Source organism: Micromesistius poutassou (assembly GCF_964030765.1).
Source record: "Micromesistius poutassou genome assembly, chromosome: 4".
Lineage (NCBI taxonomy): Eukaryota > Metazoa > Chordata > Actinopteri > Gadiformes > Gadidae > Micromesistius > Micromesistius poutassou.
The window spans coordinates 5,094,681-5,113,494 of NC_140274.1; the positions used below are offsets into that span (position 1 = coordinate 5,094,681).

General features: G+C 45.6%; 2 protein-coding genes and 1 pseudogene across 4 annotated transcripts; 2 read left to right on the forward strand and 1 right to left on the reverse strand.

Moving 5' to 3' along the window:
• p2ry13 (purinergic receptor P2Y13) lies at positions 1-4,134 on the forward strand. Its single transcript, XM_084466671.1, has 4 exons — positions 1-133; positions 653-841; positions 1,466-1,855; positions 2,962-4,134. Exons 2-4 carry the CDS (start codon positions 662-664, stop codon positions 3,439-3,441), a joined length of 1,050 nt encoding a protein of 349 aa, XP_084322797.1. The 5' UTR covers positions 1-133; positions 653-661; the 3' UTR covers positions 3,442-4,134.
• Positions 4,135-6,048: 1,914 nt separating this feature from the next.
• Positions 6,049-15,563, forward strand: mfsd1 (major facilitator superfamily domain containing 1). Of its 2 annotated transcripts, none has more exons than XM_084466293.1 (16): positions 6,049-6,234; positions 6,388-6,440; positions 6,614-6,726; positions 6,965-7,007; positions 7,145-7,212; positions 7,392-7,500; positions 7,958-8,060; positions 9,084-9,182; positions 9,469-9,580; positions 11,158-11,214; positions 11,829-11,985; positions 12,077-12,174; positions 12,786-12,898; positions 13,028-13,075; positions 13,431-13,547; positions 14,222-15,563. In XM_084466293.1, the coding sequence occupies exons 1-15, from the start codon at positions 6,081-6,083 to the stop codon at positions 13,535-13,537; spliced, it is 1,434 nt and encodes a 477-aa protein (XP_084322419.1). In that variant the 5' UTR covers positions 6,049-6,080; the 3' UTR covers positions 13,538-13,547; positions 14,222-15,563. The 2 variants fall into 2 exon arrangements, with proteins under 2 accessions (XP_084322419.1, XP_084322418.1); XM_084466292.1 differs by having other exon boundaries at positions 13,431-13,533; positions 14,222-15,561.
• A 1,103-nt stretch (positions 15,564-16,666) lies between these two features.
• On the reverse strand, positions 16,667-17,674 carry LOC311342437 (P2Y purinoceptor 6 pseudogene; annotated as a pseudogene). Its single transcript has one exon. The product of its transcript is annotated as a P2Y purinoceptor 6 pseudogene (transcript).
• Positions 17,675-18,814: the final 1,140 nt, after the last annotated feature.

Genomic DNA, 18,814 nt, shown 5'->3' on the forward strand with positions numbered 1-18,814 from the left:
GCTTTTTTGCTGTGGATAAAAAAAGCTTATTCAACTTCTTTCACTTCTTCATGTTATAGGGTTATATATCATTTCTGGGTTTGAGAGTGCTTTACATGTTCCCAAGAACAAGACAGTAAGGATACTCTGAGAGGTAAGTGTTCACATTATACAGTGCAGTGTGCAGTATACAGTGTACAGTTAATTTGAGTTAGAGACCAATACATTAAAGTATTACAAATGTATTACATTAAAACAAAGTAATACATTAAAGTATATATATATATATATATCAATATTTCTTGTCTACACATGATTTTAAAGAAATTAAACCATTTCTGAGGGAGTTTTCCCTAGTTATGCCAGTCCATAGCAAAAACTCTGTTATTCTTGTGTGCTCAACAGTTGGCTTATTTTAGAACTATTCTTGTAGGTATTTATTGACTACAATATTGGAAACTTCACTATTCAAAGTGAAGTCTCGTTAAGTATGTTTTGATTAAAATATTTATTCAGTTTGGGGCTATTCCCAGGGTGGACCTAAGAATATAACTCACCCCACACAACAAAATGTTTTTAAGAAAAGACGTGGGGATTGTTAATGGTATGGATGTGAAAGGGCTCTTTCATCTCTCTATTGCTGTCTCTTTCATCTAAGCGCCTATCTCGGCAGGTTGTGAGGATGAACAGCCTGCCCAACACCTCGGTTCAGTGTCAGCGGGACACCAGCGTGACCTCAGTGGTCTTCCCCTGCCTCTACAGCCTGCTCTTCCTCTCCGCCCTGGTGCTCAACTCCCTGGCCGCCTGGATCTTCTTCAACATCCCCAGTACCTCCACGTTTGTGGTGTATCTCAAGAATGTGGTGAGAAAACATAGAGGCGGATACGGAGCCCGGGAGGTGACATAGGAGTCATTCTTTATATATATAAAAGCGTGCGCGCGCTTTAGTAAGTCGCGTCTTTTTAGCGCGCTTTACTTAAAGCATGCGTGTAAACTTGCTCGTACAGTAAGTCGTACGCAGGTTTTAGGTAATCAGACGCGCGCTTTAGTAAGTCGCACGTAGGATTTAAGTAAATCGCACGCGTGCTTTACGCGTGTGTGTGGGCTAAATACGCTCCCTTTCATTGATCAGACAGCGCCATGTCCGGAAGGACGTGGTGTTCATGCAAAAAAACGCTAGAGCGTTGGTTTTGGGGGGCGATTCCCACGTCGATGGCCATCCATGGCTAAGATTGTATTCACTTGTTTTATGTAAAGTTGCGTGTCTACCAAAAGACATAGGCCTACATAAATGCACAGCGACTTTGTCTATCATCGTTGACGTAGTTGATTGACAGGTGGTGACATATACCTAAATTCTTTCCATCTATAATCAAAACTGCAACTTGATTGATTGATTGACAGTTGGTGGCCGACTTTCCCGAGGACGCATATACCCATGTATCCTCCATCTAAGAGCAACCCCTCTGGCCTTGTTGACTGACAGGTGGTGGCCGACTTCCTGATGACGCTCACCATCCCCATCAAGGTGCTGAGCGACGCGGGCATCGGCTCGTGGCAGCTGCGCGTGGTCTACTGCCGCTACTCGGCCGTGCTCTTCTACACCACCATGTACATCAGCATCATCCTGCTGGGGCTCATCAGCCTGGACCGCTACCTGAAGATCGTGCGGCCCTTCGGCCAGGGGCCCCTGCAGCGCGTCCGGGTGGGCCAGGCCCTGAGCGCCGGCGTCTGGGTGGTGATGCTCGCCCTGGCGCTGCCCAACACCATCCTCAGCAACCGCATGCCCCCGTCTCCCCAGGCCAAGTTCAAGTGCACGTCGATGAAGGGAGAGGCGGGGATGTCGTGGCACGAGGGATTTACCTACTTCTGTATGGTGAGGGGTCCGCCGCTTAAACTGCCCGCGCTCGGGTTTAATCAGTGCTTTTCTGTCTCGGTGGTTTGCTTTATTCACCCGAGTTTTATGTCGGTGTTTGTCCGGTTTTTCTTACGGGTGACATCCACAACCACATCGTGGCGCTGGGCCAAGCGGTGGTCTCCCTGGCACCCGACTGGACTTAACCCCCACTCTCCCCCCCCAGGTGTACTGGCTCAGAGACTCTGGCCCGGCTTTAGAGAAGGGCCGCACTTCCTCCTGCAGACTTGAAAAAGGCATGTGGCTCAGGAGGTAGAGCGGGTTGGCTGGTAACCCGAAGGTTGCTAGTTCGATTGATGAGGTGTCACTGAGCAAGACACCTAACCCTAACTGCTCCTGCCGAGCTGGCTGTCGCCTTCCATGGTTGACACCGCCGTCGGTGTGTTAATATGTGCATGAATGGGCGAATGCATTATTGTCAAACGCTTTGAGTGGCCACTTGTTAGGAAAGAGCTTTATAAACTACCCCTAAAGTACCTGTTAAACCGGCACAGGTGTTTTCGCTGTGTTATAATACTTACCATTGGCCCTTTTCACAGTAGGAAAAAAATGTCATAACATTCATTATTGGTGTGTTCCGTTTAGGTATGGCAGTGCACCAGTATAGACGCAACTAGCATGCAAATATACACAGACCAGGCTGGTGCTATGAGAGAAATAAATATAACCTACCTAATGTTACAATTACAGTTACAGGAAGTTACTTTAGCTACCGTGGACAGCTGTGAACAGAGTCCATTGCACTACTGCATCATATTTGAAGTTGCACATACAAGCAAATACAACTTTATGTGTAGGCCTACAAATGTATCATATTTTATATTCTGCTTCCTTGGTCCTATATATATATCTACATTAGATGTAATTGTTCTGATCCCTGTCTGTGTATTTTATCTTCATGTGAAGCTTCCGTGTTTCTTTACAGCCCTTTGGTGCAGACCTTGTTACTTTTGAAGGTGCTTCATGAATCAATACACCTGAACTGAGCATCCACTACATCCACCCAAACGCTTCACACATCATCACGCTCACGACCGTAACGAGTGGCGGATGTTCCCTGTGTCCAGGTGGTGTTCTGGGGCACGTTGGGGCTGATGGCGGTGTGCTACACCTTCATCAGTAAGAAGGTGTACGAGTCCTACATGGCTTCCAAGAGCAGCTCCAAGGCGGCCAGCCGCAGCACCAAGGCCAAGGTGTTTGTGGTGGTGGGGGTGTTCTTCATCTGCTTCGCCCCCTACCACTTCAACCGCGTGCCGTACACGCTGACCCAGACCCAGACCCACGGCAAGACCAACCAGTGCGCGTCCAGCAACGCCCTGTACATCGCCAAGGAGACCACCCTGTGGCTGTCGGCCACCAACGTGTGTCTGGACCCGCTCATCTACGTCTTCCTGTGCAAAGTGTTCCGGAGGCGACTGTCGGCCACGCTCAGCCGCAGGCCCCTCCCACAAGACGTCGGGGAGTCGCCCACGGCAACCTCCACTCAGCGGGAGATGTCGATGATCGTCCCGACTAACGTGGTGTCGGGCAGCGAACAGAATCTGTGATCGCACCCCGTCTGGCACCGTGACGGCGGGGGAGAGTGGCGGTGGTTTTGCACTTGTATATAACAGTTATGTCTAGGGCTATGTAGAGCAAAAGGTTTGGAAATGCTCCAAAGATATTTTTGTGTAGAAAACAATTAATAATTATTAATATTAATAACAAAAATAATAAGTATATTATTTAGTAAGAAGAGTAAGAAAGACTATATATATATATACATATATACATATATACATATATATATATATATATATATATATGTATATATGTATCTTACAATGGGGGTTTTTAAGCTATGTGCTACATGAGACAGTGTAGTGTCAGTGGTTGGCAGAGCGTTTCTATTTTTGCTCCAGAACATCTGATATATTTCCTGAGCTCATGCTTACAACTTGTTATCTTGCCTTGACTGCACTCCCCTTCCTTCATTACAGTGGGGGCAGAGTGGCTCCAGATAACAGGAAGGAAGAGTGGAATGGACGATAACCAGGGCTAGTGTGTGCTTGACACGTTATTGTTATGATGTGGGCAACATCGTTATGTCACGGTTATAGTTATAACACGATTGTTATGTTGTTTTATGTTATTATGATGTGGTTTCAATGCATTATCGTTCATACTGGCATCTGCGGATAAATACATAAAAAGTCAAACAAATAATGAATAAATTAATAAAAGATATGTTACAAAATAATTTAAAAAAATCAAAGCCACACCACTGCTGGACATTTGTGTTTGAAGTGTGGGGATTAAAGTGCTGGGCTAGGCATGTATTTCTAAACCATCAGCTAAATTCTGATCACATGAGAGAAAGTGTGATCGGGACACATTAACTCCCCAGGTTGAACAGCAGAGGGCAGTGGATTTCTGCTGGAAAATAAATGTTTTTGAAATAATAATTGCCATAAAGCAAGGTATATCCATCAAATCCCTTTTTCTCTTTTGGCAGTGGGTGGGTTTAATGTTCTCCTTCCAAAAAAGCCCGCTCTGCTCTGAGGAGATGAGCGGATGGGCGGATGCTACCCAACCCGAGGAACACGGGAAGACCGTCCCTAAGCAATAGTTCTACATCTTTTTTATGGTTTCCAATTACAGGGGGGATGAAAGACAGCCCTTTTTTCCAATGCCGCACGAAACCTTGGGGAAAGCTTTGGGAATCACAATCTGGTTCTGCCTCAATAACATCACCTTGTTACCACGGCGGTGGTCGCGGCGTGGTGTCTGAGTCTGATTCATTTAATCATGAAACACAATCTTGCTTCATGCATACATCCATGGCTCCATGCCACCCCTTGTCACCTTGTCGACATTAACTTATAAGTGGTCTGGAAATAAATGAGCTACGAGGCAAGCGGCGGCTGGGAAGCTAGAGACCATTTGTCAACGTCCGATTAAAGTCTCTGACATGACCCGCGAAAGTGAATTATGATAGTTTGAAATACACTCAAATGGATGAAATTCTAATGAATCAGCAGTCGCTTGAGCGATAAAGTTAGAGCAGTCTGCACTTCAGGACAGATGATCATTAACACAAAATATACGGTCAAAGTATACGTACATACACATACTTGGCACGAATGGACACAAGTCCCAACAGCCTAAAACTCAGTCAAATGGCTTTCAACTTAAAAAAAAAAGAAGTAAGTATTAAGTAAGTATTAATCATCTATGAAGGAAAGAGATGGCAGCCCCCTCCACAGCAAGGCCCTCACTCATGAGAGACTTGGAGAAAAGCCCCCACAGTCCACCCCAAACCCTGCTAACCCTGACCCTGCTAACAGTCCCTATACTAACCCTGATGCCACCTTACCCCTGACCCACCTAACCCTGTCTCTAACCCCACACACTCTCTAACCCTGACCAGTCTATACTAACCCTTATACTTTACCCTGACCCTTCTAACCCCACAGACCCCTAACCCAACTAAACCAAACCCTGACTCTCACCCCAGGTACAGACTATCACCTGGCTATAGAGAGGGGTCATAAAGACAGAGCAGCACTTCTAAACCTCATGCAAACAATATAAACGTATCAGGGACACTCATACATATATATCTGTAAGTAAGTGTAGTAAATCTGTACTGAAGCACTACAGAAACACCTGTTTTTACTGTATTGTGGTAGGGCCCTTTTCACACAGCTGTATCTCATGACATAAATGATGGGTCTGTTCGATATAGAGAGACACAACTAGACATGCAAATACACTGACCAGGATGGTGCAATGACGAGAAACAACCTCATTTTGGAAATCACTGGAAGAGGAAGATATACTCATGTATTTTTGATAGGCCTACATCTCTGTCATATTTTATAAACTACTTCCTTAGTAGGCCTACTTATTTATTATTTTCTACATGTTTTTTTTATTTTCTCCTTTTTTAAAATTTTTATTATTGTACATTTTTTACTTTCCCTTTTTTTCATTCAAGAAGTACAATTCAGTTAAATTAAACACTCACGTTATAAAACTATTAAAAAATAAATTAATGAACAAACTGCTGGGTCAGCAAATGTAAAATGCACTTCCGTTCGACACGTGATCACGTGGCGGTGAGCGGTCACATGACCCAGTTTCCATACGCTCCTAGTGGATTTTCTCCCACAGCGGACGACTTGTCCGCACACAAGACAATAACATGGCGGATATAGAGGAACGCCAGCGTTTGTTGGGAAACGTAAATGGCGAATCCGAAGCCGAGGAGCCCGGTAAACCGATGTCGGCTATCAGCGACCCCACTCGCTTGCTGCACAGAATAGTTGTCCTTATTTTTATGTGCTTCCTGGGCTTCGGTGAGTTGCCAGAGAAGTTCTTCCTTTGTTGTTGTTGTTGTTGTTGTTGTTGTTGTTGTTGTTGCAGTAGAAATGTGAAAAGGCAAACCGAGCACACTTGTCTCTTGTCCCACTTATTACATGTTATTTTGTGTGGTTATTACTATTTTACAGGCAGCTACTTCTGCTATGATAACCCTGCTGCACTCCAGACAAATGTCATTCAGGTAATAGGGGAAACTGCCCCCCTTGGTAGTCTTTTCTCATCCCAATTACAACCCCACTCTATAGTATCCACGCCTGGTTTTACCACACGTAGCCCACATTCTAAGAAGAAACATAGCCTGTATAATTAGATTATAATATAATTAGATTAATTCAACTTGTTTTCCTGCCCTAGGACATGAACTTGAACACGTCCCAGTTCATGCAGCTGTATGCGTGGTACTCCTGGCCCAACGTATTCCTCTGCTTTCTCGGCGGATTTCTCCTCGATAGAGTTTTTGGTATCAGGTGTGTCTTTCTATTGTGTGTGTTTCTATTTTGTGTGTGTGTATCGTGGTAAAAAATGAGTAATAATATGTTCCCCAACTGTGTGTGTGTGTGTGTGTGTGTGTGTGTGTGCTTCTAGTTTCATGCAACTGAAGATGGCATAACTTGAATTCATATATTAACTGGAGTTATGGTGCTCATAATCATGTCCTGCACTGTGCCATAGCGGTTGTTGACATCGTGTTTTATGTTTCTTTAGGCTCGGAACCATCATTTTCTCCCTTTTCGTCTGCGTTGGACAGGTGGGTTTAATGAGGTTTATTCTTAAGTAGTGTGTAATATCTTTACTTCTTCCCTTGTATAACCGCTAGGTACATAATGTCATTACATTTTGTTAACACAAATAGAAAAGATTCTTGATTCTTTTACAAATTCAAAGGTGATCTTTGCTGCTGGGGCTCTGTTGAATCGCTTCTGGCTGATGGAGGTTGGACGATTTGTCTTTGGGTGAGATTACTCAATTAGCACATTGATATTTTTAATCGGAGGTCCATCATGATAAAACATGCGTAATTTGGCACTGACGTGATATTTCTGTTAGCAATGAGATGTGGGATCTCAATGTTTGATCTGAGTTCGACTGGAATGGGCTTTCGTTCAACGCACGTTGTCTTTGTCTCTGGTAGAATTGGAGGTGAATCTCTGTCCGTGGCTCAGAACACTTACGCGGTCAACTGGTTCAAAGGGAAGGAGCTGAACCTGGTGTTCGGCCTCCAGCTCAGCATGGCTCGACTGGTAAGCACGCGTCTTAACCGGGTTAAGAGCGGTAAGTGCTCTGAATACAAGGAAGGGGTTATAATGTGTCTCATGCTGTTTACACTGCAAAGAACGAAAGTGAATGACTACGAATCATGAATTAAACACAAGATGCGTGTACGGACATTTGTGTGACAATGTGACCGGAAGGTTGCTAGTTTGATCCCCGGCCCCTGGAGCTGGCTGTTGCCTTGCATGGCTGACACCACGGTCGGTGTGTGAATGTGTGTATGAATGGTAAAATGTCAGGTAATGATTGTAAAGCGCTTTGAGTGGCCACTGGTTAGAAAAGCCCTACATAAATGCATTTACCGTATTCATCGATTGTTGGGTATTCATATGAAATCAGACAAAATGCACATATATCCCTGACATGACAACTTAACCATGTTTACCTGTGTTCTCTGCCTGTGCCCTCTACTCTGCCATTGTGCAGGGCAGTACAGTGAACATGAACATTATGGGCTGGGTGTACAGCAGAGTGGCGGATCTCATTGGCTCCAAGGGGCCCAGCACGCTGGGAACAGCGCTCATGATAGGTACGGGCTGTGTGGAGGCTTTTTAGCACGTTACTTATAGGTCTCCTCCCAACCCCTTGGTAACCAGTTAGGAACGTCTCTGGTTTTTGTAGCTAAGGATTGTGGGAAGATGTTACTGGGAATTGTGTTGCCCAACAAGTTATGATTAAATCCACAAAAGAAAGACAAATCAGGCTTAAATCATCCTTAAAACCACAAGTGGTCCACTTTAGGGCTCGAGTTGCATGTCATCTCTCTGTTTGACAGAGGCGTCTTGGTGTTCTCAGATAACCACGCCACTGGAGAGAGCACTGACAGAGCATTCTGTTTCTCATTCTGTTGGTGATGAATCACATGAGCCTCACTCTCCCTCCCACCCCACCACTCTTTCGTCTCGTGCTTCACTTCCACATTCATGTCCCTCCCTCTTTGCGTTTGATGTGGGCTGTTGCCATAACCACTGCAATATGAAAATGTATTGTAGAAAGTAAGCCCCAAAACCAGCTCCAGTGTGAACTCTTACTGCTTGGTCTTTGAACTCTCACAAAAAAATAGTGCTTATCCTAGCTATCTTTGTTGTATACAGGGAATGGGTTAACCTAGCAATTTTAAGTGCTTGGCGCTTGTTTCTATGAATATCCTTACTGTACCGTAACGAAACAGCGATATATTGTTTCTTTCTTCTGACAAATGTGATCTTATTGTGTGTCGCTTTGGATAAAAGCATCTGCTAAATGACCTGGATGTAAATGAACCAGGTAGCCCTGATCACAAGTCATTTATTTACAGTTACGTTATGTATTTAGTATGTTTATCTTAGTCTAACTCTTTTCCCACTGTACTGCTAGTCACTTGGGAATTTCTCCTAAGGGGGATTAATAAAGGACTATCTTATCTTATCTTCTTGTGGTCTACTTGTATATTAAGGGCTCCATCCTTCATTTGTTAGTGATTCCTTCTCTGTGTGACTTTCCCCTGTATATCAAGGTCTCCAGCCTTCATTCGTTTGTGATCCCTTCTCTGTGTGACTTCCTCCTGCTCCAGCCTCGGTCACATGCTTGTTCTCGTTGGTCTGTGCGCTGGTGCTGGGCTACCTGGACCGGAGAGCGGAGAAGATCCTGAAGAAGGAGAAGGGGAAAACAGGTGTGCCCAGTCCAAGCAGTTACAGCTTGTTAATCATCTTTCATTTTCACTGTCACTTCCCTGTGTTGGAAGTTGAACTTGAATTTGTGCACTGTAATAAGGGGATATCCTACAAGTCTTAATGTGAAAGCAGCTTAACGAGGCAAATAAATATTTAACTTGATTTGATTTATTTAAAAATTGTAATATGGTGAACCTGAAATCAAGTCGCAAAAGCAGAGTCAGATCCTCTTAATGAACGTGTGTAATGGAGATGGTTTGATGCGGTCTGGATGTGTGTCTACAGGAGACGTGATCAAGCTGACTGACGTGAAGGACTTCCCTTTATCGCTGTGGCTCATCTTCATCATCTGTGTGGGCTACTACGTGGCCATCTTCCCCTTCATCGGCCTCGGACAGTGAGTACCGTGTCGGAGCTTCCTCTTTAAGCCGGCACCATATCGCTTGGGTCAGCGCTTCACTACAATGCTTTTGGGGAACAGGCTGTGAAGGAGAATAAGCAATACAACTCAGTTCAACTGAACTACCCAAACCATTGGTTTGAAGGTATTAAATGAAAGTTTCAGACACTCACTCAACCCAAGAATACGTCAACACAGTCTCCCACTTCACTCAGTGGTGTGGAAGAAAACATCTCAAACTCAATGTCAGTAAAACAAAATAAATGGTTTTTGGCTCTCCACAACCCTACCACCCATCAATAACAACGAAACCTTAGAGATAGTAGACCGCTTCAAATGCCTTGGACTCATAATTGACAATAAGCTGACCTTTGAACACCACACAACAGACAACACAACATTCACAAAAAAGGAAACCAGAGCCTGTCAGCAGTGTGCAAGCTAAAAGGACTTCATGTTGCCCCCCATTTACTCCTACTACTGTATACCAGCATTGTTCAACCCATTTATTCCTACTATTGTATACCAGCATTGTTCCACCCATTCTATTATACTGTTCCACCTGCTTCTACAATATGCAGACTCACTCAGATAACCAATACTGCCACCAAAATAATAGGTCTGCACACCCCCAATCTGCAAGAACTAAACATCAAAGCCATTGCACGTATCACTCATGCAATATCACAGGACATTACTCACCCACTCCACCGCCACTTCTCACACCTACCCTCCGGTAGGGGGTAAAGAAGCATAAGATGCAAAAAAGCCAGTTTCAGCAGGAGCCTAATCCCCTCAGCCATCCCATTACTCAACAAAGCAAAACCCCACAGATAATGTGTGTAACAATGTGTGTATCGCCCTGTACCCCAACCCCAATGTATGTCTGTGGTCATCTACGTCAAAGGCAAAAGTGTCTTTTATGTACGTTCTTCATGTGGCTATGACCAAGAAATGAGATGAGAAATTACAAAAGGAAACTGAAAAATAATTTCCCCAAGGGGACAACAAATAAACTAACTTACTAACTAAATAGCCTTTAAGGTAAACTTATTTTCAGTATGTTAAGATCAATAACATACTTCCTCGAATGAAGGTAACCAAAATCGAGTGCAGCTCCTGGAAATGCAATATACTGGTTATCCTGTCCAGTTGAATAATAAAAAAATTGCCTCTCCAGGCAACATATGATTTATTACAGTCTTCCCTGTGTTCCCTGAGTCAGATTTTCAATTGCACGGTGTATTAAGTTATAACTGTAAAAGGAATCAGTGGACAAAGACACCAAACCACACTCTGCGACTATGGAAGACTGTCGAGTTTCTATTGGGTGTCCTGAGCGGCGTTTCATTTCCGAAAATGCGCACTCGACTTTCATGGCAACACGCTTGTTACAGCAGCAGAAGGTCAATACTTGCCAAGCAAATACATATTATGTTAGTGATTGCCATGTGTTTGATCGGAAAATCCCGGCTGCAAAGGGCGGCATGTCATCCATTGTTTGTCCGAGCCCAATCAAACAGGCTGTATGCCCCGACATTGTTGTTCTTCACGTGTCTTTTGTTGTATTACAGGGTTTTCTTTATTGAAAAGTTCAACTTCTCTCCAGCTGAAGCAAGAGCAATCAACAGGTAATAGGTGTTAATGTCTTGTTAAACATACGCCTTTACTCGATAAAGCACGCTTGGTTAATCACTAAATGTCATTTTTGCTTTGATAATAAATGTTTGACTTGTGTTGTTTTGTTTCACTTTCTAAAATGCATTTCTTTTAACTCTGCCTTTCTAAAATGTTTTTTAAACTTTGCCTTTATTTTCTATCTATTTTACTTTTTACTTAACTATTGTTTTCTTTTATTGTATGACAATGTTTATATGTGAAGCACTCTGAGTCTGCCTTGTGTATGAAAAGTGCTATATAAATAAAGTTGCCTTGCCTTGCCTTTGAGAAAGGTCTGTGTATCCATTGAGCTCAATTTGAATCAGCATTTTCTTTTCACTGCATTTTTTGGTTGATGATCAACTATTGATTGATCACCTATTGATATGATCGTACGAGTATCTGAGTGACAAATTCACGATGGCACTCTTTGTACCACATTCATTCACTTTCACATTGACATAGAGGTAACATTGACTTTTACTGCATAACAACAAAGGAGTTTGTTGAGTCAACCAAACGCGTATTGCTGCAGCAAAGAATCCCGATAACGTATCTCAACGTCGTCCTCTCTCTCGTCTCCCAGTGTGGTGTACATCATCTCAGCCCCTGCGTCTCCCGTCCTGGGCTTTCTGGTGGACAAGACGGGCCGGAACGTGATCTGGGTCATGTGTGCCGTGGTCACCACGCTCGCCGCCCACATGATGCTGGCCTTCACCTTCTGGAACCCCTGGATCGCCATGGTAACCTCGAACATGGCGAGCGTGGCTGTGCATCTGTTGTGCACCTTGTTTCTTTCATGTGTGTGAGCGCTTGTGTCTTGTTGTTCTGCAGTCTCTGCTGGGCGTGTCCTACTCCCTACTGGCCTGTGCCCTGTGGCCCATGGTGGCCTTCGTTGTGCCCGATCATCAACTGGGAACCGCCTACGGCTTGTACGTTAACACGCAACTACGCCCTCATACATATAGTTGGAACCAAGGGGTGTCCAGGCTTTTTTAGCCTTGCAGGAGCTCACTTTCACGCTATTGTCTTTGTCTTTGTTGTATACAGGAAATAGGTTCACCTAGCAATTGAAAGTGCTTGGCACTTGGGTCTGTGCACATCATTACTGTACCGACAGCGATATATATTGTTCTCTCTTTCTTCTGACAAATTTACTTTTGTAAGTCAAATTGACAAATCGTAAGTCGCTTTGATTAAAAGCGTCAGCTAAATGTCCTAAATGTAAAATGTTAAATGTGTTCTGCAACCCAAATATTTTTCAACATTTTCATCTGCTTCCAATTCTGCCCGTAATATCAATCCCAGTGAACGTATGCCCAATACACCACAAAAAGGGATCAGTAGTAGATTGTGGCAACGAATCGTGAGGCAGCGTATCATTTGTAGGTGGGACCTTCTCAAACAGTTTTACAATTTTATTAATGTGTCAAAAATGTGTCAAAATGTCGAAAGTCTGCAAGTTTTGCGACCCCATATGAGTATCAGGTGAACCCATACAACCCCATCTTAAACGGGTTCAATGCTGACTCCCTTGTCTCAGCATGCAGTCCATCCAGAACCTGGGCCTGGCTCTGATTTCCATGGCGGCCGGGGCCATCCTAGACAACAGAGGATACCTATTCCTGGAGGTCTTCTTCTGCGCCTGCATCTGCAGTCAGTAATCTGAGTGCTCTGAGTGCCTGCGTTGACGCACCCCTCCCTTCATTCTCTGAGATCTCTTTGGCTGGCCCGTGGCATGTGTGCTAACCCGCCCTGTCTCCTTCTCTTTCTCCTGGCCTGCAGTCGCCCTGATCGCTGTGGTGGTGCTGTACTTAGTGGACTTCTTTCAAGGTAGGGAGGAAGGTGACGTCACATTTGGCTTAGATTGTAGGTTTCATTCGTTAGTTCTGTTCCTGTTCTTACCATCCCCGAGTAAACAGGACAGAATATTTTCCCTCTGCATTTGCATTTCATTTCTACTACTCTTCTACTTTTTTTTTTAAAATAGATCTATTTTTGCATATTGTTACTTTAAATGTTTTTACCCTTTTTTTTTTTAATTACTCTGCAGTTATCACCCGGCTGTTGTGACCCCTAAAACGTACAATTCGAGGCACGCTGTTCATGTTACCTTACACTTGGCCAGTTCCCAGCACTAAAGGTTTTTCCTTGTATCCCCCTCACCGCTCTCCCTCACCCCTCCCAGCCGGGGAGATGAACCTGTCAGCCGCCGCCAGAGCCAGTCTCTACGAAGAAAAAAGGCTCCAGGAGGAAGCCAGACTCCAGAAAGAAGCCCCCTCAGACTCGGAGTGAGTCAATCCAGGTCTCTCTGTCTGTCTCTGTTTTCCTGTCAGTCTCCGTCTGTCTCTGTGTGTCTGTGTTGTCTGTCTGTCTGTCTGTCTTTTTCTGTCGGTCTCTCTGTATCTCTCCTTCTGTCTGTCTGTGTTTTTCTGTCTGCCTCTCTCTGTCCCCTCTCTCTGTTCCCTCCCTCTGCCTGCCTACACACGGGACAGCTAGATGGGTCTCCAAAAGGTTGTGCCGGCAGCCCACTCGACGAGTGGACATCAGTGAGCGCATCTTTGGCCCAGCTGTGTTCTGTCGCACAAAAACATTGACATAAAGTGGTAGCCTCACGCTAACACTCCCCCGTTGCTTAACTACTGCTCACCCCTGCCCTGTGCTTGAAACTACCATCACAGTGGCATGTTTTTGAAAAGCCCTGTCTTCATGTACTGCTGGTCTGGCCGTGCGTCTGTCCAGCCCTCCCACACAGTGAGTGGCCCCTCCTACTTTAGGTTGGCGCCATGGCGTCCTGTGAAGGCTCCTCTACACTGGGCCATGGGCTATTTTCAAACAAATGTTTGCATGAATCAGACCCAGTTAATTGTCAAGTGTGTTGTAGGTATACTATGCTGGCTAATGAGCACATCAGAGTTTCCGTCGCGGTTATGACGCATACTAATTTCACGTCTTTGTTCTATAATTGCTATCTTCCAGATGATGAGAGGGGAAGCACACACACACACACATGGTCCCGGGCTTCGGAGCCAGCTCTCTGCACAGCCCCCTGCCCCCCCCACTCCCTGTACCCCCAAGAGCTGTCAATCATCTGCCAAGGGGGGCAGGACTGACTCCTCCCCCGTGCTGTGGTCTGTGGCTCCTCCCGCCAGAACTGTCCAGAACTGGGATGAAGGACACGGTGATGGGGTGGTGGTTTTAATCACAGCCTTACTCTGACGACGACATACTGACACATCCCTGCCCAGAGGCCGCTCAACTGGTGTGGACTAGCACTGGTGTGTGTGTGTGCGTGCGTGTGTGTGCGTGTGTGTGTGTGTGTGTGTGCGTGTGCGCACCCATTTGTTTGGTTAGTTTCTTTTTAATTCTACCAAGTGGCACTTGAATAGGTTTTTAAACCACACGTCTTCATGCAGACCAAGTACTGAATGTGTTTCTGATGGAACAGGGGATAATTATGCCAGTACTTTTAATTAATAGATGCCATTTTGATTGTATTTCAAGTGGATCACCTGTGCTGGGTTTTAATTCATGTATATAAATCGTTTTTTTTAACTCTGTAAGTTGACATATCATATGTCAGCAGTAACAATAACTGCAGACAAAAAGCCAGTGCCTTTTGTGATGAACTACTTTATGTTCAGTGTTAATAATATGCTACATTGATCTTTATAGCCAGTATTCTTGAAAATAACATTTATTGCTTTCATTTCTTCCCTTTTTGCCCTCTCTGCTGGCCTTGGAGGTTCATAAAAATTAATTTCCTGTCACCTCATCAAATCGAGTATTACCAGAATGATCCAGAGGATCAGGAGAACGAGAGGGAGCACTTGTCAGTGTAATGGCCTCAAGTTGGTACTTAAAGTTTTGTTACAATATAAGCAGTGGTGAGGGATATTTTAAGTTGTCGTAAAGCTTTTTAAGCTTGTTCTTTACAAAACATAGGATTGAGTGTTGTTTACCTTTTCATCACACATAATAATAATAATTATGATCTAACTGTTTGCAGGGAAATATGATGGTATTCGGTGTTAAACCACTGTGGAAAGTATACCACACAAGTATACCCATCAGTCAGTGCCACTACCATAAGGGTTATTAATTAACATTAGTTAGGTAATAGCTAATATTGTAAAGCTTAGTGGTAGGGTTAAGTTGTGTTTCAACTGTTTGACTGGTTATATAGTGGCTGCACTCAATACATTTTCTGGTTCCTGTTTTCATCGTTGTTGTCAACCTTCAGCCTTCAGTCAGTTTTCAAGAAATGAGAATGGTCCATCGATTTTTTTAATTGTAAAAAAAAAAATGCCAAAAGAATGAATTAAATGAAACACATTTGACATGTGTGAAAATATATAACAATGTGTATTTTCTCTATTTCCGTTTCACACACATGTGAGACGAAAACACGGGTTTAAACATGTCTTTCACCGAGGGATTATAACGACAAACGATTAGGCTACAATATTATTCCAGGATTTTGCCAAATGCGGACGGTCTAGCGGGACTCGATCCCATGTCAGCGTTTGGCCTTCGCAGCCGCTGCCTGTGCAGGATCTGAGCCCAGGTAAAACCGAACCATTAGGGGAGAAAAGACCTGCTTTGATGAAAGCTGCGATGACAAAACACATAACAACGGGTCTACCGCCGGAAACTCATTAATTCCACGGGCGTTTTATCAATGTGTTTTTATTTATCGGAGCGTCGTGTTGTCTGGGTACCCTTGGCTCCGGGGGCGCGCTATACTTCATCGAGTGCAGCTATATTGTGTTTTAATGAGCTGTTGATAACTCATTTTCTTCGCCCGCCTCCTGCTGCTCAGCTCCCAGACCACTGCTTTCCCCATCTGTCGTCGCTGGGCCACAGGAGCCTGTTAAAATTATCTTCTTCTCCTCTTCCTCCCATGACGGCTGTAACTTATTAATTAGTCTGCATGGCAAATTGCTCACGAAAACATGACACATTTGTACTGCAGCGCTTGTTTGCTTGTACGTGATGTTGCTTTTCTGTTCCGTAATTTTTTAAGTTAAACTGTTAATACTTTTAACGATCGTTTTCATAGGCAATTTGACCTTTAGGCGGCGGCCTGTGGGGTGTAGCGCCGAATACGCGCAACTTTATGTGCTGTTCGCTCACTCCGACGGCTGTCGTTAATTTATACGACCGACAGAGGGCGCCAAATCTCGACTCATATCGCCGAGGTTGGTGCGCCACTAGGCCCACAACCACAACACCTGGTTTGAGGTTGGCCGACTACTACTCCGACCTTGTCCATGCCGGCCTCATGTATGCAGACAATACCACACACTGTCAAACATGCGCACGGTCTTGATAATTTAATGAATGCACATTATTTGTGGTGTATATGATCGGATTGCAAATGACGCATGCATGTGGCAGTGTCACGCCGGAGACGGACATGCCTCAGGCCGGGAACGACAGTTTGGGCCCGGCGGCTACGACCACTCCACACACGGCGGCCGGCAGCACCCTCGTATTCCTCGGACACAGCAACGTGCGGAGCTTCTTGCGGTGCCTGCCCGAGCCCAGGAAGTAGAGGAGCGGGTTGGCGCAACAGTTGAGGGTGATGAGTGGCTTCCAGATCTTCAAGGCGATTATGACCATGTTGAGCTCGTGACAGTCGTCGACCATGTACACCCGCACAAACAGGTAAACCGTCCGGACCACGTGGTAGGGCACGAAGCAGAGCACGAAGAAGACGCAGACCACCACGAGAGTGCGTAACGACTTGCGCGTGTTCGCAGCTCCGAGCAGAGAGCTGGCCCTGCTCGGGCGGCAGAGCGTCCTGATCATGGACCCGTAGCAGCAGACGGTCACCAGGAACGGCAGGAAGAACCCAACCACGCACAGGAAGATCCCATAGGGGAAGTAGAGGTTGAATTGCCTCGGATCGGTCATTTCAAAGCACACCGTTTGGTTGTCTATCAGCCCCGTGTGGCTGTAAGCCAAGGTGGGCAGCACCTCGGCCGTCACCACCACCCACACGGAGCCAGACGTCCACACAGCTGCGCGTTTGGTCCTGAGGCGCAGCGCGGAGACGGGGAAGCGCACCCCGAGGAACCGGTACACGCTGACGCAGGCCAGGAGCGTCATGCTGCAGTGCAGGTTCACGATGAAGAGGAAGCGCACGGTTTTGCACACGCTGTCCCCGAAGTACCACACGCTGCCCATGGCGTAGCTGACGATGAGCGGCGGCAGGGTCAGGACGTAAAGCAGGTCCGCCACGGCCAGGTTGGCCACGTAGACCACCGTCCCGCTGCAGCTGCCGTGCTGCTGGGGTTGGTGAGAGAACACGTCCCACAGCAGCCCCACGTTGAGGCCCAAGCCCGCCACGAAGGCCACGCTGTAACTCACCGGCAGGAGGATCCGTTTGTAAAAGTCCGACACCGGGCACAGGTGGAAATCGTCCATTCTTATGTTTGTAACGATCGAGTGTGTGACTGATTCCGAGGATTTCGAGTGGTTTAAGTCCTTAAGCTGAAGTCAATAGTCAATTTAAAAAAAATAAGTGACACACACACACACACACAGCTGAACGACCGACTGGACTCTCCTGTGTACCTGTTATTGTCTGCCTGGCACCGTGCGCCCGGTCACACCACACAAAGCCCGCGTCTGTTTGTTTAGGTCGTGCGTAATGGCGCTATTCCCGGCCTCCTCCTCCACGGTAGCGCGCAAACCTTTACCATGATATTTGCTATGGGTAAACAGATTGACTAAACACACTGAATCACTGACGTGTCTTATAAACAGCGTGTGTGTGTGTGTGTGTGTGTGTGTGTGTGTGTGTGTGTGTGTGTGTGTGTGTGTGTGTGTGTGTGTGTGTGTGTGTGTGTGTGTGTGTGTGTGTGTATTAAATGAGCTAAGCTGTGTTTTAAAGTTGATTACTGAAGTTAAATGACAACCGGCGTGCAGCATGCTCCCGACAAAAAAAGAAAAAAAAACCTGGAATACATCTCGGGATCTGATTGGCTGCAAGGCATTTTCCCAAGTCTGGACTGTAGCCCTACTCGTGCTGCTATGAAAGTGATCACTTCACACCAGACAGCGGAGACTACCCGCGATGTTGAAGAACGCCACCCATAGGTGAGTCCTGAGCCCCTATATAATCCGCTATACCACACCGACGAATGACATTCATAAACATCAATTCAAACGAGCAGATTGCATCTGAGACAGCCAGTGTCTCTGCTTCTCTGCTTCTGAAGGCGCTTCGACGGCAGCTAAATATCATTCGGAATCACGGCTCTCTCTCGGTGTCTTGTAATAGCAACCGCCTGATGCGCATGCATGCAAACGTCGGATTTGTATCGCATATTTGCAGGTTTTTGTTCTGCAAGTTCCTAACTTTAAAACAAATCCCATCCCTCTAGAAGCATGCATCAGGGAGAGGACTCGAGGCTGCGAGGCGGGAGCCTGCCGTCTGCCCGCGAGAGGAAACACCTCGCTCTGTGCATCAATACCCAGGTAGGGAACAGCTGCACACATGCACTTATTTCGCCTTATGCACGAAGCCTTTACGCTTCACCTCGCATGGATAGTTGATTGTTA